Source organism: Hyla sarda, chromosome 2 (assembly GCF_029499605.1).
Source record: "Hyla sarda isolate aHylSar1 chromosome 2, aHylSar1.hap1, whole genome shotgun sequence".
Classification (NCBI taxonomy): Eukaryota; Metazoa; Chordata; class Amphibia; order Anura; family Hylidae; genus Hyla; species Hyla sarda.
The window spans coordinates 17,634,801-17,659,247 of record NC_079190.1 but is presented as its reverse complement, the minus strand read 5'-3'; the positions used below and the strand labels follow the sequence as shown (position 1 = coordinate 17,659,247).

At 41.4% G+C, this 24,447-nt stretch overlaps 1 protein-coding gene across 14 annotated transcripts in view; it reads left to right on the top strand.

Annotated features, from left to right (window-relative positions):
- The window catches only part of TENM4 (teneurin transmembrane protein 4), a 1,400,276-nt gene that overhangs the window by 1,282,101 nt on the left and 93,728 nt on the right, over positions 1-24,447 (top strand). For all 14 annotated transcript variants that reach the window (XM_056561274.1, XM_056561279.1, XM_056561286.1 and 11 more), the window contains 3 exons: positions 16,421-16,522; positions 17,550-17,744; positions 23,383-23,583. In XM_056561274.1, coding sequence (XP_056417249.1) covers positions 16,421-16,522; positions 17,550-17,744; positions 23,383-23,583 — 498 coding nt within the window. The remainder of the gene's footprint in view (positions 1-16,420; positions 16,523-17,549; positions 17,745-23,382; positions 23,584-24,447) is intronic.

Genomic DNA, 24,447 nt, shown 5'->3' with positions numbered 1-24,447 from the left:
TCAGATTTCCACTCACTGATCTGTGGCTCATCTGCGGTTGGCGAAAATAAAAATAAAAAACATTTAAAAAAATTACAAAAAAGAAAAAGTCCCCCCTCCCCCCTCCCCTCCTTATTCCTTTTGATCTGGTCAGGTTAATGGGCATTGATTTGGTTCCGGATAATCTTCCTGACACTAAAAGGTGGTTTACATCAAAGCTGGGAGAAGTGCATTTGTTAATGAAATCCCATTCGTCATTAACATTCCTCGGCCGCCATGCGGGAGAGATGTTACTTTGTATCCAAAAACCTCTTTACAGTAGGAAAAAAAATATTAAATAAAAGAACTAAAGAACTAATTGCTTTTCATTTTTAATTTCTAAAATCCTCTTTAATCAGCGCTTTTGTTCGGTGCACTTGTTTTTTTTTATAAATTTGGATTATTCTTACCAGGAACGTTTACTTCTCACAAGATATTGCCGGGTTTGTGGAATGTACTTTTGTAGCCAATTTTAAGCACAGTTTGCCAGCGACGAATGCTGCTACTTCCAAGGACAGATTTGTTAACAGCTCTAAGGGCTCCCGGGTCACTGGACTCCATCTGTACTTGGGTTATGTGATTGGTGAGGAATTGTTATTTGTTATTGAAAAATAATTCTGGATATGCAGATTATGGGGGAGATTATAATGAACAGACAATGTGTTTTAGTAGGAGTTATATTTATATGCAAAATGGCTTGTTTGTCAGTCTGAATGTTCATCCCACGATTCATAATACACAATACTGCTCCATATATTCAAGAATATAACTACTATAATACTGCTCCTATATACAAGAATATAACTACTATAATACTGCTCCTATATACAAGAATATAACTACTATAATACTGCCTCCTATATACAAGAACATAACTACTATAATACTGCTCCTACATACAAGAATATAACTACTATAATACTGCTCCTATATACAAGAATATAACTACTATAATACTGCTCCTATATACAAGAATATAACTACTAATAATACTGCTCCTATATACAAGAATATAACTACTATAATACTGTCTCCTACATACAAGAACATAACTACTATAATACTGCTCCTACATACAAGAATATAACTACTATAATACTGTTCCTATATACAAGAATATAACTACTATAATACTGTCTCCTATATACAAGAATATAACTACTATAATACTGCTCCTACATACAAGAATATAACTACTATAATACTGCTCCTATATACAAGAATATAACTACTATAATATTGCTCCTACATACAAGAATATAACTACTATAATACTGCTCCTATATACAAGAATATAACCACTATAATACTGCTCCTATATACAAGAATATAACTACTATAATACTCCTCCTATATACAAGAACATAACTACTATAATACTGCTCCTATATACAAGAATATAACTACTATAATACTGCCTCCTATATACAAGAACATAACTACTATAATACTGCTCCTACATACAAGAATATAACTACTATAATACTGCTCCTATATACAAGAATATAACTACTATAATACTGTCTCCTATATACAAGAATATAACTACTATAATACTGCTCCTACATACAAGAATATAACTACTATAATACTGCTCCTATATACAAGAATATAACTACTAATAATACTGCTCCTATATACAAGAACATAACTACTATGATACTGCTCCTACATACAAGAATATAACTACTATAATACTGCTCATATGTACAAGAATATAACTACTATAATACTGCTCCTATATACAAGAATATAACTACTATAATACTGCCTCCTATATACAAGAATATAATTACTATAATACTGTCTCCTATATACAAGAATATAACTACTATAATACTGCCTCCTATATACAAGAACATAACTACTATAATACTGCTCCTACATACAAGAATATAACTACTATAATACTGCTCATATGTACAAGAATATAACTACTATAATACCGCTCCTATATACAAGAATATAATTACTATAATACTGCTCCTATATACAAGAATATAACTACTATAATACTGCCCCTATGTACAAGAATGTAACTACTATAACTCTGTCACATATGAATGTAAATACTGTAATACTTCCCCTATGTATGTACATGTGTTATTACTTTCTGCAATGGCTTGTAATATAATAGATTATATTACTACATTAGGAAATCTTGGTAAATAAACCCGCCACTGAAGTGCACAGTCGAGTATATGGACTGCATGTTAAATTGGTGCCATATTTTCTTCAGGGACCTTCATAGCGCCTGGCTTCTATTTCTGCAGATAAGAAAATCAAACCTTGGCCTTTTTATACCTATTACGTAAATGTCCTCTATGCCCAGAATTCCCTTGGGTCGAGGAATCTAAAACAATGATTGACTTCCATTGTAGAGATATCACATTGCCTTGTCTGCGCTTGGCTGAGTCCTTTTCTATGGAGACAGGTTATTCCTAATTATTTCATACATCAGAGCTTTAAACGGAATGTGTCACCAAATTATAAAAAAAAAAATCTTAAAGGTTAAATACATTTGTTTATGTTTTAAATATTTTTGGAAATCTTTAAAAACAATTTCACTTGTCAGAAAATATGAAAAATTATTATTAAATTTTTCTTATATCCCACTGTTGACCAGTAGAGGGAACTAAAATGAGAATGTGAAGAGAAAGTAACTTGAAACTAGGCTGCTGCAAATTTGACCCACCCCACTCTCTGCTGGTGACCTCACACCTCCATTCCTCTTGTGTCTGTGCTAGAGGAGGGAGAGAAATTCCACTGTGCCGCGCCATCTTGTTGGTGACTGAGCAGTGGTAAAGTACAGCTGCTACAGATTAATGGTCTAATTATTTATATAATATAATATATATATATATATATATATATATATATATATATATATATATATATATGAAGAATATACAATACCAGTGGATGACATTTTAACAGATCTATTTCATGGTTCACAGTCTAGTGTAAACGTTTCCCTGTGCAGTCAGTCTGCAGTGACCCAGTAAGGGACAGACATAGTCAGTGATGAAGGCATGCTCAGTACAGAGACACATGCAGACTCTGTACACACGGCTTTCCCAGGCTCCTGAAAGGCATGTGATATGCTTTGTACTGAAACTTTATAATAATTAAGGAACCTGGTAAAGCTGTGTTTTAAACTTATGCCCTGCAATGACTCATGGCACTGTAATGATAACAGAGCCTGATTGTCTCACACAGCTTTCCCAGGTTCCTGAATGGCATGTGATCTGCTTAGTACTGAAACATTTCTGGCCATTCAGGAGCTTGGAAAAGCTGTGTGTGACAGTCAGACTCTGTTATCCTTACAGGGCCATGAGTCATTATAGGGTCTGATTGCCACACACAGCTTTCCCAGGCTCCTTAATGGCCAGAAATGTTTCAATACTAAGCCTTGGAAAGCTGTGCGTGACAATCGGTGAGGAGGTGGTCGGGGATGTACAGGGACCTGAACGTGAGGACTGACAGGCAGGTCACAGAGGTCAGCAGGGCTGAGGGAGTACAGAAGGGACTGCAGGTCTAAACTTTGTATAAACCTTTTCTCCCATCCCAGAGTGAGCAGAGGGGAGACCAGGGAAGGACTGTGTAATGTGGGACTGTGTGGTGCTCCTCCCCCATCCGTGCCTCTGATGCTCTCTGCTCCACTGATAGGTCACTGGTCCTCAGGGACCTTAATAATGGCTCTGGCTCCCCCTTTCATTTCACCAGCCTGTACTTTGCACATGTGCAGTAAGTAGCCCAAGCTTTTCTATGAGACACTCTCAGTCTTCACTTTTGTGATAGCCTGGGGTTGTAGGGCAGTAGGGGTGTTGCGGTTCTATATGATAAAGGGCGCTGTTAACCCTTGTCACTCGTGATGCCAGGGTGAGGGTTAAAACTCTGTAGTGATGCTGGGCCTATCGCCACCCTTCCCGAGAGCGATAGGTGAGTGTAAAATAAATAGATTGTCCACAGCAGTGCTGAACTTAAAACTTGCAGGAATCTTTACTGAAGATTTTCTGTATATGCAGTATCGGTAACAGTCCAGATAAGAGTCTTCACAAACAGCACAGCAGTGATTGACAGATGCTTAGGACCGGAAAGTTCCCTTTAGATTTTGAGGATTGTATTTGCATAGATCCGCCGGATTTAGGGGTTTGATTAGGTCCGGAGATCTTGCAGAGATAGCAGGGAATTGTAAGAACTATCCGTCTCTAGCGCAGGCTTAGGCCGCAAGGCTTAGGCCTAGTAAATGTCTTGTAAGCTGCAGAGGTCCTACCTCGTCCAGAGTCAGCAACCCAAGAGAGCGACAAGATGGCGCAGCTCCCTTATATGGGCAGGGGCCGGCCGTTTTGTATTGGTCCAATCAGCTGTCACTCACCGTTACAATGGATTGTGGGTGATCACATGTCCAAAACCACCAAAGGTCCTTTAGCAAAAACCCTAGAGTTCTGCAACCCGGTCACATGACCCGCAGGTCCTGCGACACTAAAACAGTGAGTATTACCATATACATTTATTTAGATAGTCAATTAATATTTGTTAATATTATCTAAGTGGTGACTAGGGGTTAAATTAGGAAAGCGAACCCCGACAGTCCTAGGGACTCTAACTTTGGGGACTAATTACCAAGGCACAGTATGAAATACGGTGCCGGGACACCACACTTTCCTATGCCCTTGTGCCTGCCACAAAGCAACTGTGTAAGTGTTGTGAAGTGACACACCACAAAGAGGCTACAATATGGCAGCCCCCAGTACACACTTTATAAATAAATAACATTAAAACTACATTGTCCTAAAACTAAATACATACCGTAACTGAAATGTTTTATCTTGATAGAACAATTATATTTATTAAAAAAATAATAAAATGGTGACGCATTCCCTTTAAGAGTCTTTCTGTCTTGTTGACCGCACCATTCATGTGCAGTTCGCCGCCGGTGTGGAGTAGATTGGTGAAATGGTGAGACCCTTACTTGTACCTTCTAAGAAATTTATTGAGATGAACCTTTTTCTGACATGGTTGTCCTTCCATTAGAACCAGTGCCTAATATTCTTGATGTTGGGGGGGCCATCCTTTGGGGGAAGGTGGAACTTAGTTTGGGCACAGTTATCAAAAAAGGCCTTGAAAATAAGATTTTTAAGTTTCTGTTTCACTTCATGTTTTCCATATACAGTGACCCCTCAACTTACAATGGCCTCAACATACAATAGTTTCAACATACAATGGTCTTTTCTGGACCATCGTAACTTGAAACCAGACTCAACATACAATGCACGGACAGTCCAGATCTGTGAAACGCGTCACAACTGGAGGAACTGACCAATCAGAATGGGCATTTTACTGGTAAATCACCTCTATTACTGAAGTAAAAGCACTGATTGGCTGTCTGGTAGCGCCCCCTACAGTACAGGGAGGAACTACAAGTTCTGTACTACTCCTTACCTCTATTACTGAAGTACAAGCACTGACTGGCTGTCTGGTAGCGCCCCCTACAGTACAGGGAGGAACTACAAGTTCTGTACTACTCCTTACCTGTGCCAGGGTTAGCTGCTCCTTTCGACACCAAGTAACGGGGGCTCCATTTGGGACACTGTGTGTACTGTATAGGACCCTGAAGAAGCTCCTGTCCTCTACATAAACCCTTGTTTCCCAACCAGGGTGCCTCCAGCTGTTGCAAAACTACAACTCCCAGCATGCCCGGACAGCCAACGGCTGAGATGAACATCATTGAGATGAACCTTTTTCTGACATGGTTGTCCTTCCATTAGAACCAGTGCCTAATATTCTTGATGTTGGGGGGGCCATCCTTTGGGGGAAGGTGGAACTTAGTTTGGGCACAGTTATCAAAAAAGGCCTTGAAAATAAGATTTTTAAGTTTCTGTTTCACTTCATGTTTTCCATATACAGTGACCCCTCAACTTACAATGGCCTCAACATACAATAGTTTCAACATACAATGGTCTTTTCTGGACCATCGTAACTTGAAACCAGACTCAACATGCAATGTACGGACAGTCCAGATCTGTGAAACGCGTCACAACTGGAGGAACTGACTAATCAGAATGGGCATTTTACTGGTAAATCACCTCTATTACTGAAGTACAAGCACTGACTGGCTGTCTGGTAGCGCCCCCTACAGTACAGGGAGGAAATACAAGTTCTGTACTACTCCTTACCTCTATTACTGAAGTACAAGCACTGACTGGCTGTCTGGTAGCGCCCCCTACAGTACAGGGAGGAACTAAAAGTTCTGTACTACTCCTTACCTGTGCCAGGGTTAGCTGCTCCTTTCGACACCAAGTAACGGGGGCTCCATTTGGGACACAGTGTGTACTGTATAGGACCCTGAAGAAGCTCCTGCCCTCTACATAAACCCTTGTTTCCCAACCAGGGTGCCTCCAGCTGTTGCAAAACTACAACTCCCAGCATGCCCGGACAGCCAACGGCTGTCCGGGCATGCTGGGAGTTGTAGTTTTGCAACAGCTGGAGGCACCCTGGTTGGGAAACACTGACATAGACAGTGATTTACAGCTTCCAGCATATCTTTCTATATGTAAGGATTTGCTTTATCTGTATTAGTTATCTACTTATTTTTCTTTAATCCTCACTTTTTCCTATTTTTGGATGACATTTTGGGGCTTCAGAACCAATTACCAGGTTTCCATAGAGTTCTGGTCTCAACATACAATGGTTTCAACATACAATGGTCGTCCTGGAACCAATTAACATTGTAACTTGAGGGACCACTGTATAGCAGAAGCTATCCTTAACATAACCACCAATGTAGGCTTGTGGTACCAGTGTACACAGCCCCTCTTCCCTTTTATTAGGCCTACTCAGCCTTTCAAGTAGATATTTTAGGTCTTACAGGATCCATAAACACCCAAGTAAAGTGTCTTCTCTATGTTCATTTTGGCAAAACTCTTTTTCTGTAGCCCACTAGTTGGCCCATCTTGGTGGCTCCTTTGAAGCCCACTGATATTAAAGGGGTACTCCGGCCCCAGACATCTTATCCCCTATCCAAAGGATAGGAGATAAGATGTCTGATCGTGGGGTCCCGCTGCTGGGACCCCCCGCAATCTCTGTGTAGCGCCCGGCATTCATTTAGAATGTTGGGTGCTGGCGGTGGGGTCGTGAAATCACAGCCACGCCCCTCATGGTGTCACACCCCGCCCTCCCATTGACTTGCATTGAGGGGGCGTGGCCGTGACATCACAACCCCGCTGCCTGCTCCAAGCATTCGGAACAAAACTGGGACCCCCGCAATTTCTGTGTAGCACCCGGCATTCATTTAGAATGCTAGGTGCTGGCAGTGGGGTCGTGAAATCATGGCCACGCCCCTCATGATGTCTGACCACGCCCCTCAATGCAAGTCTATAGGAGGGGGCGTGGCGACTGCCACGCCCCCTCCCATTGACTTGCATTGAGGGGGCGTGGCCGTGATGTCACGACCCCACTGTCCGCTCCGAGTACCCCTTTTAGAAAGTCTGTTGAAAGAGGCCTTCAATGAGAGAGTTTGTAATAGTGTTGAGCGCGAATATTAAAAATGCAAATTTTTACCATGAATATCGGCACTTTGCGATTTCGCAAATATTTTGAATATAGTGATATATATATATTCGGAATAACGAATATTCATTTTTTTTAATGCAAATTTTTTATGCTAATTTATAGGAATATCGGCACTTCCAGACTGGACACTGATCCCTCCCTTCTTTTAGGTGAAAAATATAATTCCGCGTGCGCTCTATGCAAATTTCATTCCGAATTTTTGCATGGGAAAAAATAGGGAACGAACATAGCAAATATGTGAATTTCACAAACATAGGACGAATATTCGTCTATATATTCATGAAACATCGCGAATTCGAATATGGCCCCTGCCGCTCATCACTAGTTTGTAATAGTTTTCTGGCCATAGCTTTGGGTATGACCAGAAATATACCTACATACCGTATGATGGGGCTTCTCTTCTTCTACCCCATCACGTTGTAATAGCCTTGGTGGTCCAGTAGCTGCACTTGCCTTTATACCCTTATACTCAGAACTGGAAAATGAGAATGATGGTGCTAGTCTGTAAAAAAGGGTCATATATGGCGGCACATGACACCATAGATGGTAGGACCAAGAATGGCTTGGCTTGACCAAGAGCTTCGTGAGTCCTATGTCCAGGATGCTGAAAACAGGGCCATGTTACTTAGTGGTATCGTTCTTAAATGGCGTTTTGGTAGACATTTCTATTCAAGGGAACCATAAACCTTAAGTCCATTATATCTCCATTTCTTATACTATTGTTTCCTGATGTCTGCCATTTTAGGCCGAAGACGGTCTGACTTCAGTGTTCCTTGAAAAGTCCAGTCCTCCATCCCTATATTTCCATTGCTGAGAACCTTCTTCGATATTTCTGCCTGTAGGTGTGCGAGATCCCAACCCCTCCTCTCTTAACCATTGGATCCCTTATTTTTAAAGCATATGTTAAAAATTAGCTCCACATTTTCGGATTTGTAGCAAATGCCCTAAAAGGGGGATTGATCTGAGTTGCTAGCGCCTTGTCTTTCCTCTGTATTTCCGCGGAACACGTCTCGGTTGTCCATCACAAGCCACTTTAAAGGAATGGCGTCTTGTTGTTCTCAAAGAGTCAGGTTGACGGATTGGGTTTCACTGATAATATTTACCATGTGCGTGTTCAGCTCTGCTTCGTGTTATTCAAAACATCGAGTTATAGGGAATAAGTGCAGATAAGGATAAGAAGTGGTAGAAGCCAAGGGAGCTGTCTGGACTTTCACCTCCTTAGTGCTCCCTGGTTCCTCAGCTGAAGCTCCATCACTTGTAAATGTAGTATGACCGCTATAGATCGGAAGTAGTGGTCAACCTATTTCCATGTACCCTGTTAGTAATAAATCGGAAGGGTATGAAAACTTGCTTCCCTAGATGAAGGTACTTGCTCCAGGAGAGGTACTGAACAATTTTTAGTTTATGTTGGCAATGCCATCTCCAAAAGATTTGCATTGAGGGGGCATAGCCGTGATGTCACGAGCCTCTGCCCCGCATCGCCAGTCATCCGGCATGGAGCAAAGTTCGCTCTGTGCACCAGATGTCCCCCACTTTCAGACATCTTATCCCCTATCATTTGGACATCTTATCCCCTAATTTTGGGCTCCTTGGGTTTGGTAAGGACCATAGCTCTTTAACTCCTTGGGGACGGAGGGCGTACCTCTACGTCCTCAGCCCACTCGCTTTCTATAATGCTGGTCGGGCCCGGCCTCTAACAATGGCCGGGACCCGTGGCTAATAGTGCACGGCACTGATGCCGGTGCCACGTGCTATTAACCCTTTAGACGCGTCGTTCAAAGTGTCTAAAGTGAAAGTAAAGCACTGCCGGTTAGCTCAGGGGGCTGTTCGGGATCGCTGAGTCGAAATCGCGGCATCCCAAACAGCTGTAAAGACAGCAGGAGGGTCCCTATCTTCCTCCTCGCTGTCCGATCGCCGAATGACTGCTCAGTGCCTGAGATCCAGGCATGAGCAGTCAAACGGCAGAATCATCGATCAGTGGTTTCCTATGAGAAACCATTGATCAATGTAAAAGATCAGTGTGTGCAGTGTTATAGGTCCCTATGGGACCTATAACACTGCAAAAAAAAAGTGAAAAAAAAAAAAGTGAATAAAGATCATTTAACCCCTCCCCTAATAAAAGTTTGAATCACCCCCCCTTTTCCCAATAAAAAAAAGAACTGTGCACATAAAAATAAATATATATGGTATCGTCGCGTGCGGAAATGTCCGAATTATAAAAATATATTGTTAATTAAACCGCACAGTCAATGGCGTACGTGCAAAAAAATTCCAAAGTCCAAAATAGTGTATTTTTGGTCACTTTTTATATCATGAAAAAATGAATAAAAAGTGATCAAAAAGACAGATCAATACACAAATGGTACCGCTATAAACTTCAGATCACGATGCAAAAAATGAGCCCTCATACCGCCCCATACGCGGAAAAATAAATAAGTTATAGGGGTCAGAAGAGAACAATTTTAAACGTATAAATTTTCCTGCATGTAGTTATGATTTTTTCCAGAAGTACGACAAAATCAAACCTATATAAGTAGGGTATCATTTTAACCGTATGGACCTACAGAATAAATATAATATGTCATTGGTCCTACAGAATAAATATAAGGTGTCATTTTTACCGAAAAATTTACTGCGTAGAAACGGAAGCCCCCAAAAGTTGCAAAATTGTGTTTTTTTTCTTCAATTTTACATTTACAATATACAATTCTTACAATAATTTTTTTTTCTGTTTCGCCGTAGATTTTTGGGTAAAATGACTGATGTCATTACAAAGTAGAATTGGTGGCGCCAAAAATAAGCCATCATATGGATTTTTAGCTGCAAAATTGAAAGGGTTATAATTTTTAAAAGGTAAGAAGGAAAAAACAAAAGTGCAAAACCCTCCATCCCCAAGGGATTAAAGGGGTACTCTGGTGGAAAACTTTTATTAAATTTTTTTTGTTTTGTTTTAAATCAACTGGTGCCAGAAAGTTAAACAGATTTGTAAATGATTTCTATAAAAAAAATCTTAATCCTTCCAGTACTTATTAGCTGCTGAATACTACAGGGGAAATGATTTTCCTTTTGGAACACAGAGCTCTCTGCTGACATCACGAGCACAGTGCTCTCTGCTGACATCTCTGTCCATTCAGTAGGACATGTTCCCTTTAAGTAATAAAAATCCTTCGGCATATAAAATATTGTTGCTGCTCACGATTCGTACAAGAAAAAAAATCTGGAAATTCCTTCCTTTTCTCTCAGCCTGATTTCAATTTCATAGATTTATATATTTTTTTTTTCACAATACACAACCCATCAAAGAGATGTGACAGCTCCGACAACATTTTAGGAATTCATTACATGTGTGTCAGCAGGCCAAATAGGAATATCATGAATGGATATTATGCAGGGGTCAGCGTGGCCGGCGTACCCAATGATCACAATCACATGTACAGACTGGAAAATGCCGGATGGATCAATAAATTAATAGGTGCTGTAACCTCCTAGCCTTTTTGAAGTGCTTTAATGGAAAACACAAGTTCTTGCCTTTACTTTTTGCTATTTTCTTGACAACTACGGCTGACATCTATTTAACACTGATGGTCTCCTAAATGATAGGCTGCAGAATCTTTTAGAATTTTTTTTCCACTCTATTTCCAGGGAATTGCTCTCTTGTTCTGACACAATACTGATAATGAAGCTACGGCGGGGTAGGACGCCTCTCTCAGGAAATATGTTTTCTTCACAAAGTGGATCGGATGCCTACAGATGAATGGTCAGCCATGTATAGAAGAACGCAACATGGGCATCTGTCTTAAGAGTGGGAAATGACTAAAAGGGCATGAAAGGTGTGGGGCAGAAGTAGACGCTGATAATGGAGCAGATTACAAGAAGATTAAAGACGTGGTGGAGGCCAAGGGACCTGCCTGGACTTTCACCTTAAATGGGTACTCCAGCCCTAGACATCTAACCCCCCCCTATCCAAAGGATAGGGGATAAGATGTCTGATCACGAGGGTCCCGCCGCTGGGGACCCCCACGATCTCCCTGCTGCACCCAGCGTTCGTTTAGAGTGTCGGGTGCAGCGATGGAGGCTCGTGACTTCATGGCCACGCCCGCTCGTGATGTCACTGCCACACCTCCTCAATGCAAGTCTATGGCAGGGGGCGTGACAGCCGTCACGCCCTCTCGCATAGACTTGCATTGAGGGGGCGTGGCCGAGATGGCATGAGTGGGACGTGGCTGTGACGTCACAAGCCTCCGCCCCACATCGCCATCGGGACCCCCGCGATCAGGCATCTTATCCCCTATCCTTTGGATAGGGGATAAGATGTCTAGGGGTGAAGAACTCCTCTAATGGTTTCTCGGCTGAAGCTTAATGTAACACAACCATTATAGAACGTAAGATATTGTCAATCCATTTCCATGTACCCTGTTGGGGCATATTTTTAGATAGTAGCTTCTACTTGGGACTTCCCTCTATAAGACAATAGTTTATAGAAAAAATTCTGGAGTATATTTGGTGCATCAAAGACCTTGTCATAGTGTTGCTAGCCATGACCTATATAAAACTTCTATGGGGGAAAACTTACCCACTTTACCAACTTTATGCCAAATTATAGAGTTAAAAAAAACACACACACATATATATATATATATATATATATATATATATATGTATATGTGGTGTCCCGTTACCGTATCCTATCCGGTACCTTTTATTGTGGGTCCCCATAGCCAGAGTCCCTAGGACGTTGGGGTCCCAATTGTCTAGTTCACCCCTAGTCACCTCTCATCCAGTTGGTAATTGTCCAGTAAACACTTAGGATTTGGATGTAAAGATTGTATAAATGTAAATAAATGGTTATTTACCTGCCCGTATTGTAGCAGGACCTGCGGGTCACTTGGTCAGGTGAACTCTATGGTATTTCTGCTTGAGGACCTTTGGAGGTCCCTGTGACGTAGTCAATCCCATCACACTGTGTAACAGTGAATGACAGATGTTCGGACCAATCAGATTAGCCCCGCCCCCTGCCCATATAAGGGAGTGGCAGCCATTTTCTCGCTCTCTTGTTCCTGTGCAAGCAAGCAAGAAGCATCTGTGCTGCTGAGATCTGAGAGTCTAGGCCTGAACCTTGTGTATCAATCCCCACGCACTCTGCAGGATCACCGGACCTTATCTATCCTCTAAATCCGGACGGATCTGCAATAACTACCCTAAATTCAGAGACTTTTAATATCATTCAAGGTCCGCAACAATTGTCAGTCATTGAGATATATAGAGACTGTTTGCCTGAGACTGTCATTGTTCATTGGATGTACTGCAAGCACTTAAGTAAAGTTTGTTCTAGTTCAAGTACCTTGTGGACCCTCAGTCATTTTATTACATGCACCTATCGTTTCTGGGAAGGGCGGCCATAGGCCGGAGGATTACCTCAGCATTCTAGCCCTCAGCCTGGCGTCACGAACTATAGGGTTAACATTAACCCCTTATCTATTACAACATCCCAACTACCCTACACCCCCCAAGGCTTACCACATATATATATATATATATATATATAGAATGAGTATGTTTTTGTTCACAACATTTTGGATCCTCACCATTGTGGCCTTCTAGTTAGTGTATCAGAGGATGGAATCATGGGAATGGCCAATAAATCGTATGGTTTAAAGAATTGTCCATGTATGAGATATGGGTAACATAGTGCAAATGCATAGGGATGCTATGAAACCCTTCGAAATAAGGCTTTTGTCCATATTGGTGTCATATCATTTTTTAAAGAGGCTTGAGACATTGGGGAAACCCTTAAATGGGCACTGTCACCAACTTTATTTTTTCATATGTTGTAGTACTTATGTACTACAACATATCTCTAATATACTTTTATAATTTTTTTTTTTTTCATTAAAAATGTTTAATTTACATTTAAAAACCGGCCACTGAAAAAGGACTGATTTTGGAGTGGCAATCAGTCCTTTTTCAGGTAGGCTGCACTCGCTCCCTGCCTGTCAATCAGACAGGCGGGAGCGAGCGCATTGGCTCCCCGGCCACTGGCTGGGAGGCCACTCCTCCCCCACATCGCCGCCGTCGCCTCGTTGCCGCCGCTGTCCCTGCACGCCCGCTGTCGGACTCTGCAGTAACTGCAAGTGTAATGAGGGAACGGGGTATGCGGGGCGGGGGTGGGGACGGGGGGGTTGGGGGGGAGGAGTGAACGGGCTAGTGCCGTAGCGGGGGGGGGGAAGTAACGGGCTAGCAAAAAAAAAAATAATAGGATGGTGGGAGCTACCCTTTAAAGTTAATGGAAGAATGTTGGAAGAGTTGAAGAAGGAGCAAGACCTACTGTTCCAAGTGGGGAGGGAGATGGTAGCATAAACCTGCACCAGGCCTACCTTAAACTTTTCTTTCACCTTGAACTAAGGCTCCTTTCACACTTCCGTTTTAACCGGTAGGTGACGTCCGTTAGGAAGAGAGCGGGAGAAAAATTTGTGCATGACACGTCTTTTTCTCCCGCTATCTTCGGCCGCAATAACAGGAGTTATATCAGACATTAGAGGAATCCTATTCAAGTGAATGGGATCCTCTGTGCCCTTTATTACACCTGTTAGGCACCATTACAATAACGGACGTTAATGGCAGACAAAAGTAGAAAAAAAAAAGCCATTAAAGGGGTACTCCACTGCTCAGCAGCTGGAACAAACCGTGCCAAATGCTGGAGTCGGCGCCGGGAGCTCGTGATGTCATAGCCCTGCCCCCTCATGCCGTGCCATCACGCCCCGCCCCCTCAATGCAAGTCTATGGGAGGGGGCGTGATGGCTGTTACGCCCCCTCCCATATACTTGCATTGAGGGGGCGGGGTGTGACAAAATGAGGGGGCGGGGCTATGACGTCACAAGCTCCCCGCTCCATCGTTCTGAACTATTTGTTCCAAACGCTGAGCAGCAGAGTACCCCTTTAACATCTGTTTGTACTGGAGCCTCGTGTAGAGTGAAAGAAGCCTACGTTTTAATACTGTTGGGCTCCTTGGGTTTTTAAAGGACGAGTGCGCATTAACAAGAACTTGTCACCATGAAAATGCTGTTTAGAAGTAGAAGTTGTGTCCAACAGGGACCCCTATGGAGGCAAAATGGTGGATTGTACTAATGAAAAAGTAATCTAATCAATGCCAAGATATATCCTTGTGCAAATGCTAAATACTAGACATAAGGACTGTCACGAAATCCTCTTACATACAATGGTTAATTGTTGGGTTTTGACACAGTAAGTGTTGGACCATGGCCCAAGAGATTCCAATTGGGTTGCCTGGTGCATTGTCCCGATCAATGTAGCTACTACAACAGTGTCCAGATACTGTCTGTCATAAAGCCTCCATAACTGTGCCTATGAAGATGGCTTAACCCAAAGTCATTGCAGCATACAGTGGTCCCTCAAGTTACAATATTAATTGGTTCTGGGACGACCATTGTATGTTGAAACCATTGTATGTTGAGACCAGAACTCTATGGAAACATGGTAATTGGTTCTGAAGCCACCAAAATGTCATCCAAAAATAGGAAAAAGTGAGGATTAAAGAAGAATAAGTAGATAACTAATACAGATAAAGCAAATCCTTACATATAAAAGTAAGAAAGATCTGCTGGGAGCTGTAATCACTGTCAGTGTTTTCCAAGCAAGGAGCCTCCAGCTGTTGCAAAACTACAACTTCCAGCATGAGGCACCAAGGGGCACCCTGCTTGGAAAACACTGGTCTATGTAGAGGACAGGAGCTTCTTCGGGGTCCTGTACAGTACATGCAATGTCCTAAAAAAGTAACATGGAGTCTCCCTCACCTGGTGTCCAAAGGAGCAGGTAAAGAGTACAGAACATGTAATACCTCCCTGTACTGTAGGGGGCGCTACCAGACACCAGTCAGTGCATACACTTCAGTAATACAGGTAAAGAGTAATACAGAACATATAATACCTCCCTGTACTGTAGGGGGCGCTACCAGACACCAGTCAGTGTATGCAATTCAGTAATACAGGTAAATAGTACAGAACATGTAATACCTCCCTGTACTGTAGGGGGCGCTACCAGACACCAGTCACTGCATACACTTCAGTAATACAGGTAAAGAGTACAGAACATGTAATACCTCCCTATACTGTAGAGGACGCTACCAGACACCAGTCACTGCATACACTTCAATAATACAGGTAAGGAGTACAGAACATGTAATACCTCCCTGTACTGTAGGGGGTGCTACCAGACACCAGTCACTGCATACACTTCAGTAATACAGGTAAAGAGTACAGAACATGTAATACCTCCCTGTACTGTAGGGGGTGCTACCAGACACCAGTCACTGCATACACTTCAATAATACAGGTAAGGAGTACAGAACATGTAATACCTCCCTGTACTGTAGGGGGTGCTACCAGACACCAGTCACTGCATACACTTCAGAAATACAGGTGTTTTACCAGTAAATTGCCCATTCTGATTGGTCAGTTCTCTCGGCCACTGACAAGTTTCACAGATCTGGACTGTCTTTGTCCAGATTGTCATTGTATGTTGAGTCTGGTTTCAACCAGAAAAGACCATTGTATGTTGAAACTATTGTATGTTGAGGCCATTGTAAGTTGAGGGATCACTGTATTTAAAATGGTGGAGTAAGATGGGCCCAGCCTAAGTACGGGTAGGCTTTCTCTACTCCATAGGCCCCAGAGCAACCTTCTGCAACCCAACTTTCATGATATGGTTCTCCATACTGTTAGCATGTCTGCTAAACCTAATGTATGTATATATATTTATGCTTACTCAGTACAGTTTCATGGAAAACCATATTTATTTTTTTCCATTGTAGAATCCGTGGATGACTGTCCCAGTAACTGTTATGGAAATGGAGAATGTGTTGCTGGAAATTGCCACTGCTTCCTGGGGTTTCTTGGACCAGACTGTGGAAGAGGTAAAAGAAATACATAAATATTTAGGGGATGAGGTCTCCACAGGTGCCTCAATACCAGCAGACAATGATATGAAGAATGCCATCAAAATTGTTTGCATACTTTAAAAAATTTCAGTCCCAAGACATTACTAAGTCCCACCCAGTAAGGCATGGAAAACCTCCAAGAAACACCCACTTTTGGGAAATTCTGTGTATTCATCTTTCCTTTCAGGTCCACCCCACAGAGGGGATTATTGAGAGAGGGATGAATGGAGATGAGGCCACCAGAACCTCAAGTTACAAGTTCAAAGGTTGCAATGGCATAGGGTAACCAGGACCTTCCATGATGGGTGGTGAGGAGTAGGGTTTAAGATGGGGTGTCAAGACCTTCTGTTACAAATAATTTAGACTTTGGACTTAGGTGGGATCACCAGGACCTCTTGAGGCGGCCTCCAAATGTTGCAAAATGACAACTCTCAGAGGTGGCCTCCAAACAGTGGACCTCCAAACGGTGGAGCTCCAGATGTTGAGGTGGCCTCCAAACGGTGGACCTCCAAACAGTGGACTTCCAAATGTTGAGATGGCGTTCAAACGGTGGAGCTCCAGATGTTGAGGTGGCCTCCAAACGGTGGACCTCCAAACAGTGGACTTCCAAATGTTGAGATGGCGTTCAAACGGTGGAGCTCCAGATGTTGAGGTGGCCTCCAAACGGTGGACCTCCAAACAGTGGACTTCCAAATGTTGAGATGGCCTCCAAACGGTGGAGCTCCAGATGTTGAGGTGGCCTCCAAACGGTGGACTTCCAAATGTTGAGATGGCCTCCAAACGGTGGACCTCCAAATGGTGGACCACTAGATGTTGCAAAACGACAACCCTCAGCATGCCCGGACAGCCGTTGGCTGTCCGGGCATGCTGAGAGTTGTCGTTTTGCAACATCTAGCGGTCCACCATTTGTAAACCACCGACCTAGAAGATTGTAGACAAGTGGAAGGAATGTTCTACTGTATTTTACAACATGGTTGTGATTCCTTTACTTTTCTTCTCCCAGCATCCTGCCCCGTCTTGTGCAGCGGTAATGGACAGTACATGAAGGGAAGATGTCTCTGCCACAGCGGCTGGAAAGGTGCTGAATGCGACGTCCCCACGAACCAGTGCATAGACGTGACCTGCAGCAACCATGGCACCTGCATCATTGGGACGTGCATCTGCAATCCTGGCTACAAAGGAGAGAACTGTGAAGAAGGTAAAAAGAAAAATGAAAAAATTTATATTTTGTATAATTTTATACAAAATTTTTCTTCAATTGAATAAAATAGAAAAGACAGGGTTTTTGCCCTTGAAGGATGGATAAGAATGCACTATAGTAGGGGGGGACGAGGTCGACTGCTGGTATCAACTGATCTGGACCCATAACCAGCAAAACAAGTGGGAAATCTTTCTAGAATGTTTTTGTAAACAAAAAAAATTCTTGGACCAAGGGGGGGGGGGGGGTTGACCTCTACGAGCTGTTCAGAACAGGGTCCATTCTTCATGTAGTGGTAGAAGCAGGGGCCATCACTGATGACATTGTGCCAGGGTAATGCTTCATTGGGCCCCTGGATCCTCAGTATTTACACATTAGTGGGGATCACTCTATGGGAGCTTAGTAACGTAATACAAAGAGAAGGCAAAGAAGATGGGATGAAGGGAAAGAGCGGACTTAGTTCTCCCCCACTAGAGTTGTATAGATTTGTAGTGCTGATCACTGGTAAAACATAAAAAGATAAATGGATAAAAATTAGATAGATATGAGATAGATATGAGATGGATAGATAGATATGAGATGGATAGATAGATATGAGATGGATAGATAGATAGATATGAGATGGATAGATAGATAGATATGAGATGGATAGATAGATATGAGATGGATAGATAGATATGAGAGAGATGGATATGAGAGAGATGGATATGAGAGAGATGGATATGAGAGAGATGGATATGAGAGAGATGGATATGAGAGAGATGGATATGAGAGAAATGGATATGAGAGAGATAGATATGTGATAGATATGGGAGAGATAGATATGAGATATATATATATATATATATATATATATATATATATATATATATATATATGAGAGATATCTATCTATCTCATATCTATCTATCTCATATCTATCTATCTATCTATCTCATATCTATCTATCTATCTCATATCTATCTATCTATCTATCTATCTATCTATCTATCTATCTGTCTATCTATCTCATATCTATCTATCTCATATCTATCAATCTATCTCATATCTATCAATCTATCTCATATCTATCTATCTATCTGATATCTATCTATCTCATATCTATCTATCTCATATCTATCTATCTCATATCTATCTATCTTGAGATAGATAGATATGAGGATAGATAGGTAGATAGATAGATACAGCGATGTCAAACACAGGCAGAACTCCAGATTTAAGGTGCAAAATAGAAGTGGCTTTATTCTCACTAAATAGTGCAAGGCGACGTTTCGACCACCTCTCGTGGTCTGCCTGATGCAGACCACGAGAGGTGGTCGAAATGTCGCCTTGCACTATTTGGTGTGATTAAAGCCACTTCTATTTTGCACCTTAAATCTGGAGTGCTGCCTGTGTTTGACATCGCTTTATCTAGAGGGACCCTGGGGCTCAGGTCCTACCACAGCGTGCACCCTTTACTTCTGGACAATCTTGTGTGCTGCTCTACTTGCTGTATATATATATTGATAGATAGATATGAGAGATAGATAGATAGATAGATATGAGATAGATAGATAGATATGAGATAGATAGATAGATATGAGATAGATAGATGATAGATCCACAAAAATGTTCCAGCCGCACACCAACAAGCTTCAGTGGAAAGTACTTTATTGGCCCATGTTCACTATGCAATGTTCCGACAGCATCACGCTGTCTTTTTCAAGATATGAGATAGATATCAGATAGAGATAATATGAGATAGAATTTAAATCTTTCCAATCCCTTCTTCCTAACCCAACAATTGCCTTGGTTGTAGATAATGTAAGCCGTGCGGTATCGTCCGGCTCATCACTGGCAGAAGAACATAGGACAGATCCGATTTCATGAGCTCAGCTTGGCCACAAGTATAAGGCCAGAACAGCTGGAGTCGATATTTTTCTCCCACTTCTCATGATAAGCTGTGTTTTTTAGAATCCAATTCTACCGCAGTAATTAGATTAATTATATGGATTAGGAAGATTTGGATGTTAACATGATGTTTGCTGTTTGTCATGAAGGTTCACAGCTCTACTGTTGCCTGTGCTAATAGAGGAAGGTGAAGATTCTTATTATTTAATACATTATACATTGTCACCCCCTGCTGACATTGTATGAGCTACAGGAGGGGTGAGAAATGTGACAACTGCTCTAAACATCTCATGGATGTGATTGTCACTTATCTGGGTGATTCAACACTTGTTTTGATAAGAAAAATAGTTTAATATAATATTGCTGCTATGTACGAAAATGATACTAATATAATACTGCCTCCTATATATAAGAATATAACTACTATAATACTGCCTCCTATATATAAGAATATAACTACTATAATACTGCTCCTATATACAAGAATATAACTGCTATAATACTGCTCCTATATATAAGAATATAACTACTATAATACTGCTCCTATGTACAAGAATATAACTACTATAATACTGCTCCTATATACAAGAATATAACTACTATAATACTGTCTCCTATATACAAGAATATAACTACTATAATACTGTCTACTATATACAAGAATATAACTACTATAATACTGCTCCTATATACCAGAATATAACTACTATAATACTGCTCCTATATACAAGAATATAACTACTATAATACTGCTCCTATGTACAAGAATATAACTACTATAATACTGTCTCCTATATACAAGAATATAACTACTATAATACTGCCTCCTATATACAAGAATATAACTACTATAATACTGCCTCCTATATACAAGAATATAACTACTATAATACTGCTCCTATATACAAGAATATAACTACTATAATACTGCCACCTATATACAAGAATATAACTACTATAATACTGCTCCTATATATAAGAATATAACTACTATAATACTGCTCCTATATATAAGAATATAACTACTGTAATACTGCCTTCTATATACAAGAATATAACTACTGTAATACTGCCTCCTATATACAAGAATATAACTACTATAATACTGCTCCTATGTACAAGAATATAACTACTATAATACTGCCTCCTACATATAAGAATATAACTACTATAATACTGCTCCTATATATAAGAATATAACTACTATAATACTGCTCCTATATATAAGAATATAACTACTATAATACTGCTCCTATATACAAGAATATAACTACTGTAATACTGCCTCCTATATACAATAATATAACTACTATAATACTGCTCCTATATACAAGAATATAACTCCTATAATACTGCTCCTATATACAAGAATATAACTACTGTAATACTGCCTCCTATATACAAGAATATAGCTACTATAATACTGCTCCTATATACAAGAATATAACTACTATAATACTGTCTCCTATATACAAGAATATAACTACTATAATACTGCCCTCTATGTGCAAGAATATAACTACTATAATACTGCTCCTATATACAAGAATATAACTACTATAATACTGCTCCTATATACAAGAATATAACTACTATAATACTGCTCCTATATACAAGAATATAACTACTATAATACTGCTCCTATATACAAGAATATAACTACTGTAAATAGAATCACGTAGAATCTCTATTCTCCATGATGTGGTATGATTTTGTATTGTAACCTCTCTTGTCCTGTATCCAACATTGTGAGCCAAGAAGGCCCCGGAGGTTGCATTCACCCCAATATCCACAATGGTTCACTCACTCAGAAAGGATCAAAGCCCAACAAAGAAAGTGTATCTAATCCTGTCTCAGAGAATGCAGCCAAAAATCCCGGGGAGGGGGGGGGGGGGGGGTGATAATGGGCATTGTATCAACCCTCTCATGAAAGGATCTCATTTCAACATGAAAAATGGTCATAGGATTATGATAAATGGGGCGCTGTGACACGTACATTCTCCTCTCATAATCCCGGGTCGGGGAGCTGAGGCAGCAGAATAGCCTTCTCTATGTGACACAGACCCTTTTAAAAACCTGTCTCTCTTTTCCCATTGACCTTCAGAGTAAGTGATTAATGGCGAAGCGCTGTGTGTTTGTCATCTGTTAGAGGCTCCTCTCGCACAGCGCAAGTCCCATCTGCTGTGGTGTTTTGTAGAACGCTGCCCACCGGCTTCATTCTACCCTCACATTCATAGGCACTTTATTCCAACGTCCCTTTATTGTATCGTGAAAAGCAAAAAACAAAAAAGGCAATGGAACTCGTAAATAAATATTATGTAATTACTTTAAAAAAATATATATTTATATATTATATATATATATATGTGTGTGTGTGTGTGCAGGGCAGGACACACACACTGAGGTAGTGGATCCTCTGGACCTGTGTGGCAGAGGACAAGAGACCAGGGAGCGGAGTCTAAGGTGCCGTTGGTTTTAAGCAGAGCCCACTGCAAAGCGGGGTGGTCTTGCTGTGGCAGGCGGCACCCAGGTCACTACCCCTGGTATGACTTGACCAGGTGGCTGAGGAAATGCGAGGCACAGGAGGGATACAGAAACTTGTGGTCTGGATAACATTAGGTCAGGGCAGGCGGCACAGGAGTGTAGTCTAGAACGTAGCAGGAGGTCAATAGGCAGGCAGCAGAGGAGCAGGGTCAGGTCACGGAACAAAGGGTCTGGAATACGGATATGTAGGAACACAAGGTAGGAACACAGGTATGCTTTCACTAGGACAACAAAGATCCGGCAGTGAGTGGGAGGAGGTGCATAAACTTAAAAGGAAGGTGCAGATGCAAGTACTAATTAAGGGAGCACTGGCCCTTTAAAATTTAGAGCACCGGCTCGTGCACTAGGGGGCAGAAGAGAGCGGAGGTGAGTGACGGGCTGGGACTCGCATGCGGGCGCATCCTGCAATGCAAATCCTAGCCCCGCCGGCAGATGCAGATACAGGAGGAGAGTGCTATATAAATCTCAACCAAGCGCACCAATTTCTATTATGTTGGCTACCGAAGGGTACATTCATACCACATTTTTTGCCTCCATGGCACTGATCTGGCTGGAGAAGCTCAAAATCGCCTGCCGATGTATCCGTCAATTTAGTGACCCAAACAGAGTCACGTAGAGTCTACGTTTCGGTAATTTTCCAATGTTGTTCAACTTTTGTCCTGGAATGAAAATCGTGTTCTGCTGTAGTTTTCAGTCCGGGCCAAAAGTCTGATACAGTGGGAAAATGACCAAACTTCTCTGCAGTTAAAGGGGTATTCCAGGAAAAAAAACTTTATTTTATATATCAACTGGCTCCAGAACGTTAAACAGATTTGTAAATTACTTCTATTAAAAAATCTTAATCCTTTCAGTACTTATGAGCTGCTGAAGTTGAGTTATTCTTTTCTGTCTAAGTGCTCTCTGATGACACCTGTCTCGGGAACTGTCCAGAGTAGAAGCAAATCCCCATAGCAAACCTCTTCTACTCTGTGCAGTTCCCGAGACAAGCCGAGATGTCAGCAGAGAGCGCTGTTGTCAGACAGAAAAGAACAACTCAACTTCAGCAGCTGATAATTATTGGAAGGATTAAGATTTTTTAATAGAAGTAATTTACAAATCTGTTTAACTTTCTGGAGCCAGTTGATATATATATAAAAAAAAAGTTTCTTTACTGTATTGAAAATGCAAAAAAAAAGCGAACAACCCTATTTTTTATGTGTTTTAGTGGACTGTATGGATCCCACATGTTCCGGGAGAGGTGTATGTGTACAAGGAGTGTGTCACTGCGCCGTAGGCTGGGGCGGAACTAGCTGTGAGAACCCCCGCGCCACCTGTTTGGATCAATGTTCTGGACATGGGACCTATCAAGCCGAAACCGGTGTCTGCACCTGTGACCCCAACTGGACCGGTCATGACTGCTCGATAGGTAAGTGTGAGACAGACCTACAATGTGCATTATATATATAAAGGGGCTGGAGATGGAGCATTTCCAATGTTGTTGAACTTTGTTTTATATTTAGTGAGTTTTTTATATATATATATATATATATATATATATATATATATATATATATATATATATAATTATTATATTTTTTTTATTCCAACCCAAAATTTGTGTGTGTTTCCAGGCCTAACCCTCACATCTGGATTATCTGGAAAGTACCCGACCCTGTAAGACAGTGGTCACCCAACTGTGGACCTCCAGCTGTTGCAAAACTACAACTCCCAGCATGCCCGGACAGCCAACGGCTGGAAGTTGTAGTTTTGCAACAGCTGGAGGTCCACAGTTTGGAGACCACAGCTTTAGGATAAGACCTGTTTGAGTACTAGAACATTTGTATCCTAATTTTTTATTTTTTTATATGGTTTTGGAATCTCTAGATGGGGCGATCAGAATGACATCCCGCAGGATTCGGGTTCCATATGCCTCATGCTGGGATTTGTAGTCTTAACAAACATCTGCCTATTCGCGGTTGTTGTTTTTTCATGCCTCCCTGTTTGCACTGCGGCCTTGCACACCCTTCGCGGGCTTGTCGCAACCATTAGCATCCTGACAGCTGTTTTTCCTCGTTGACCCAGAAGCTTCCATTTACCGTTCCGTCATCTAGGCGCAATCTTTCTGGTTGACTAAACAGGTTTTAAATATGATACTGCCTTTTATATATACCCGGTGATGGATAAACTCCAACCGCCAGCAGCATGCATGTGCTGGCATTCCCACTGTGTGTCTAATGTATCTTTCTAGACATTGTCATATCTCATTGATCAATCCACACTTGTGCTGAAG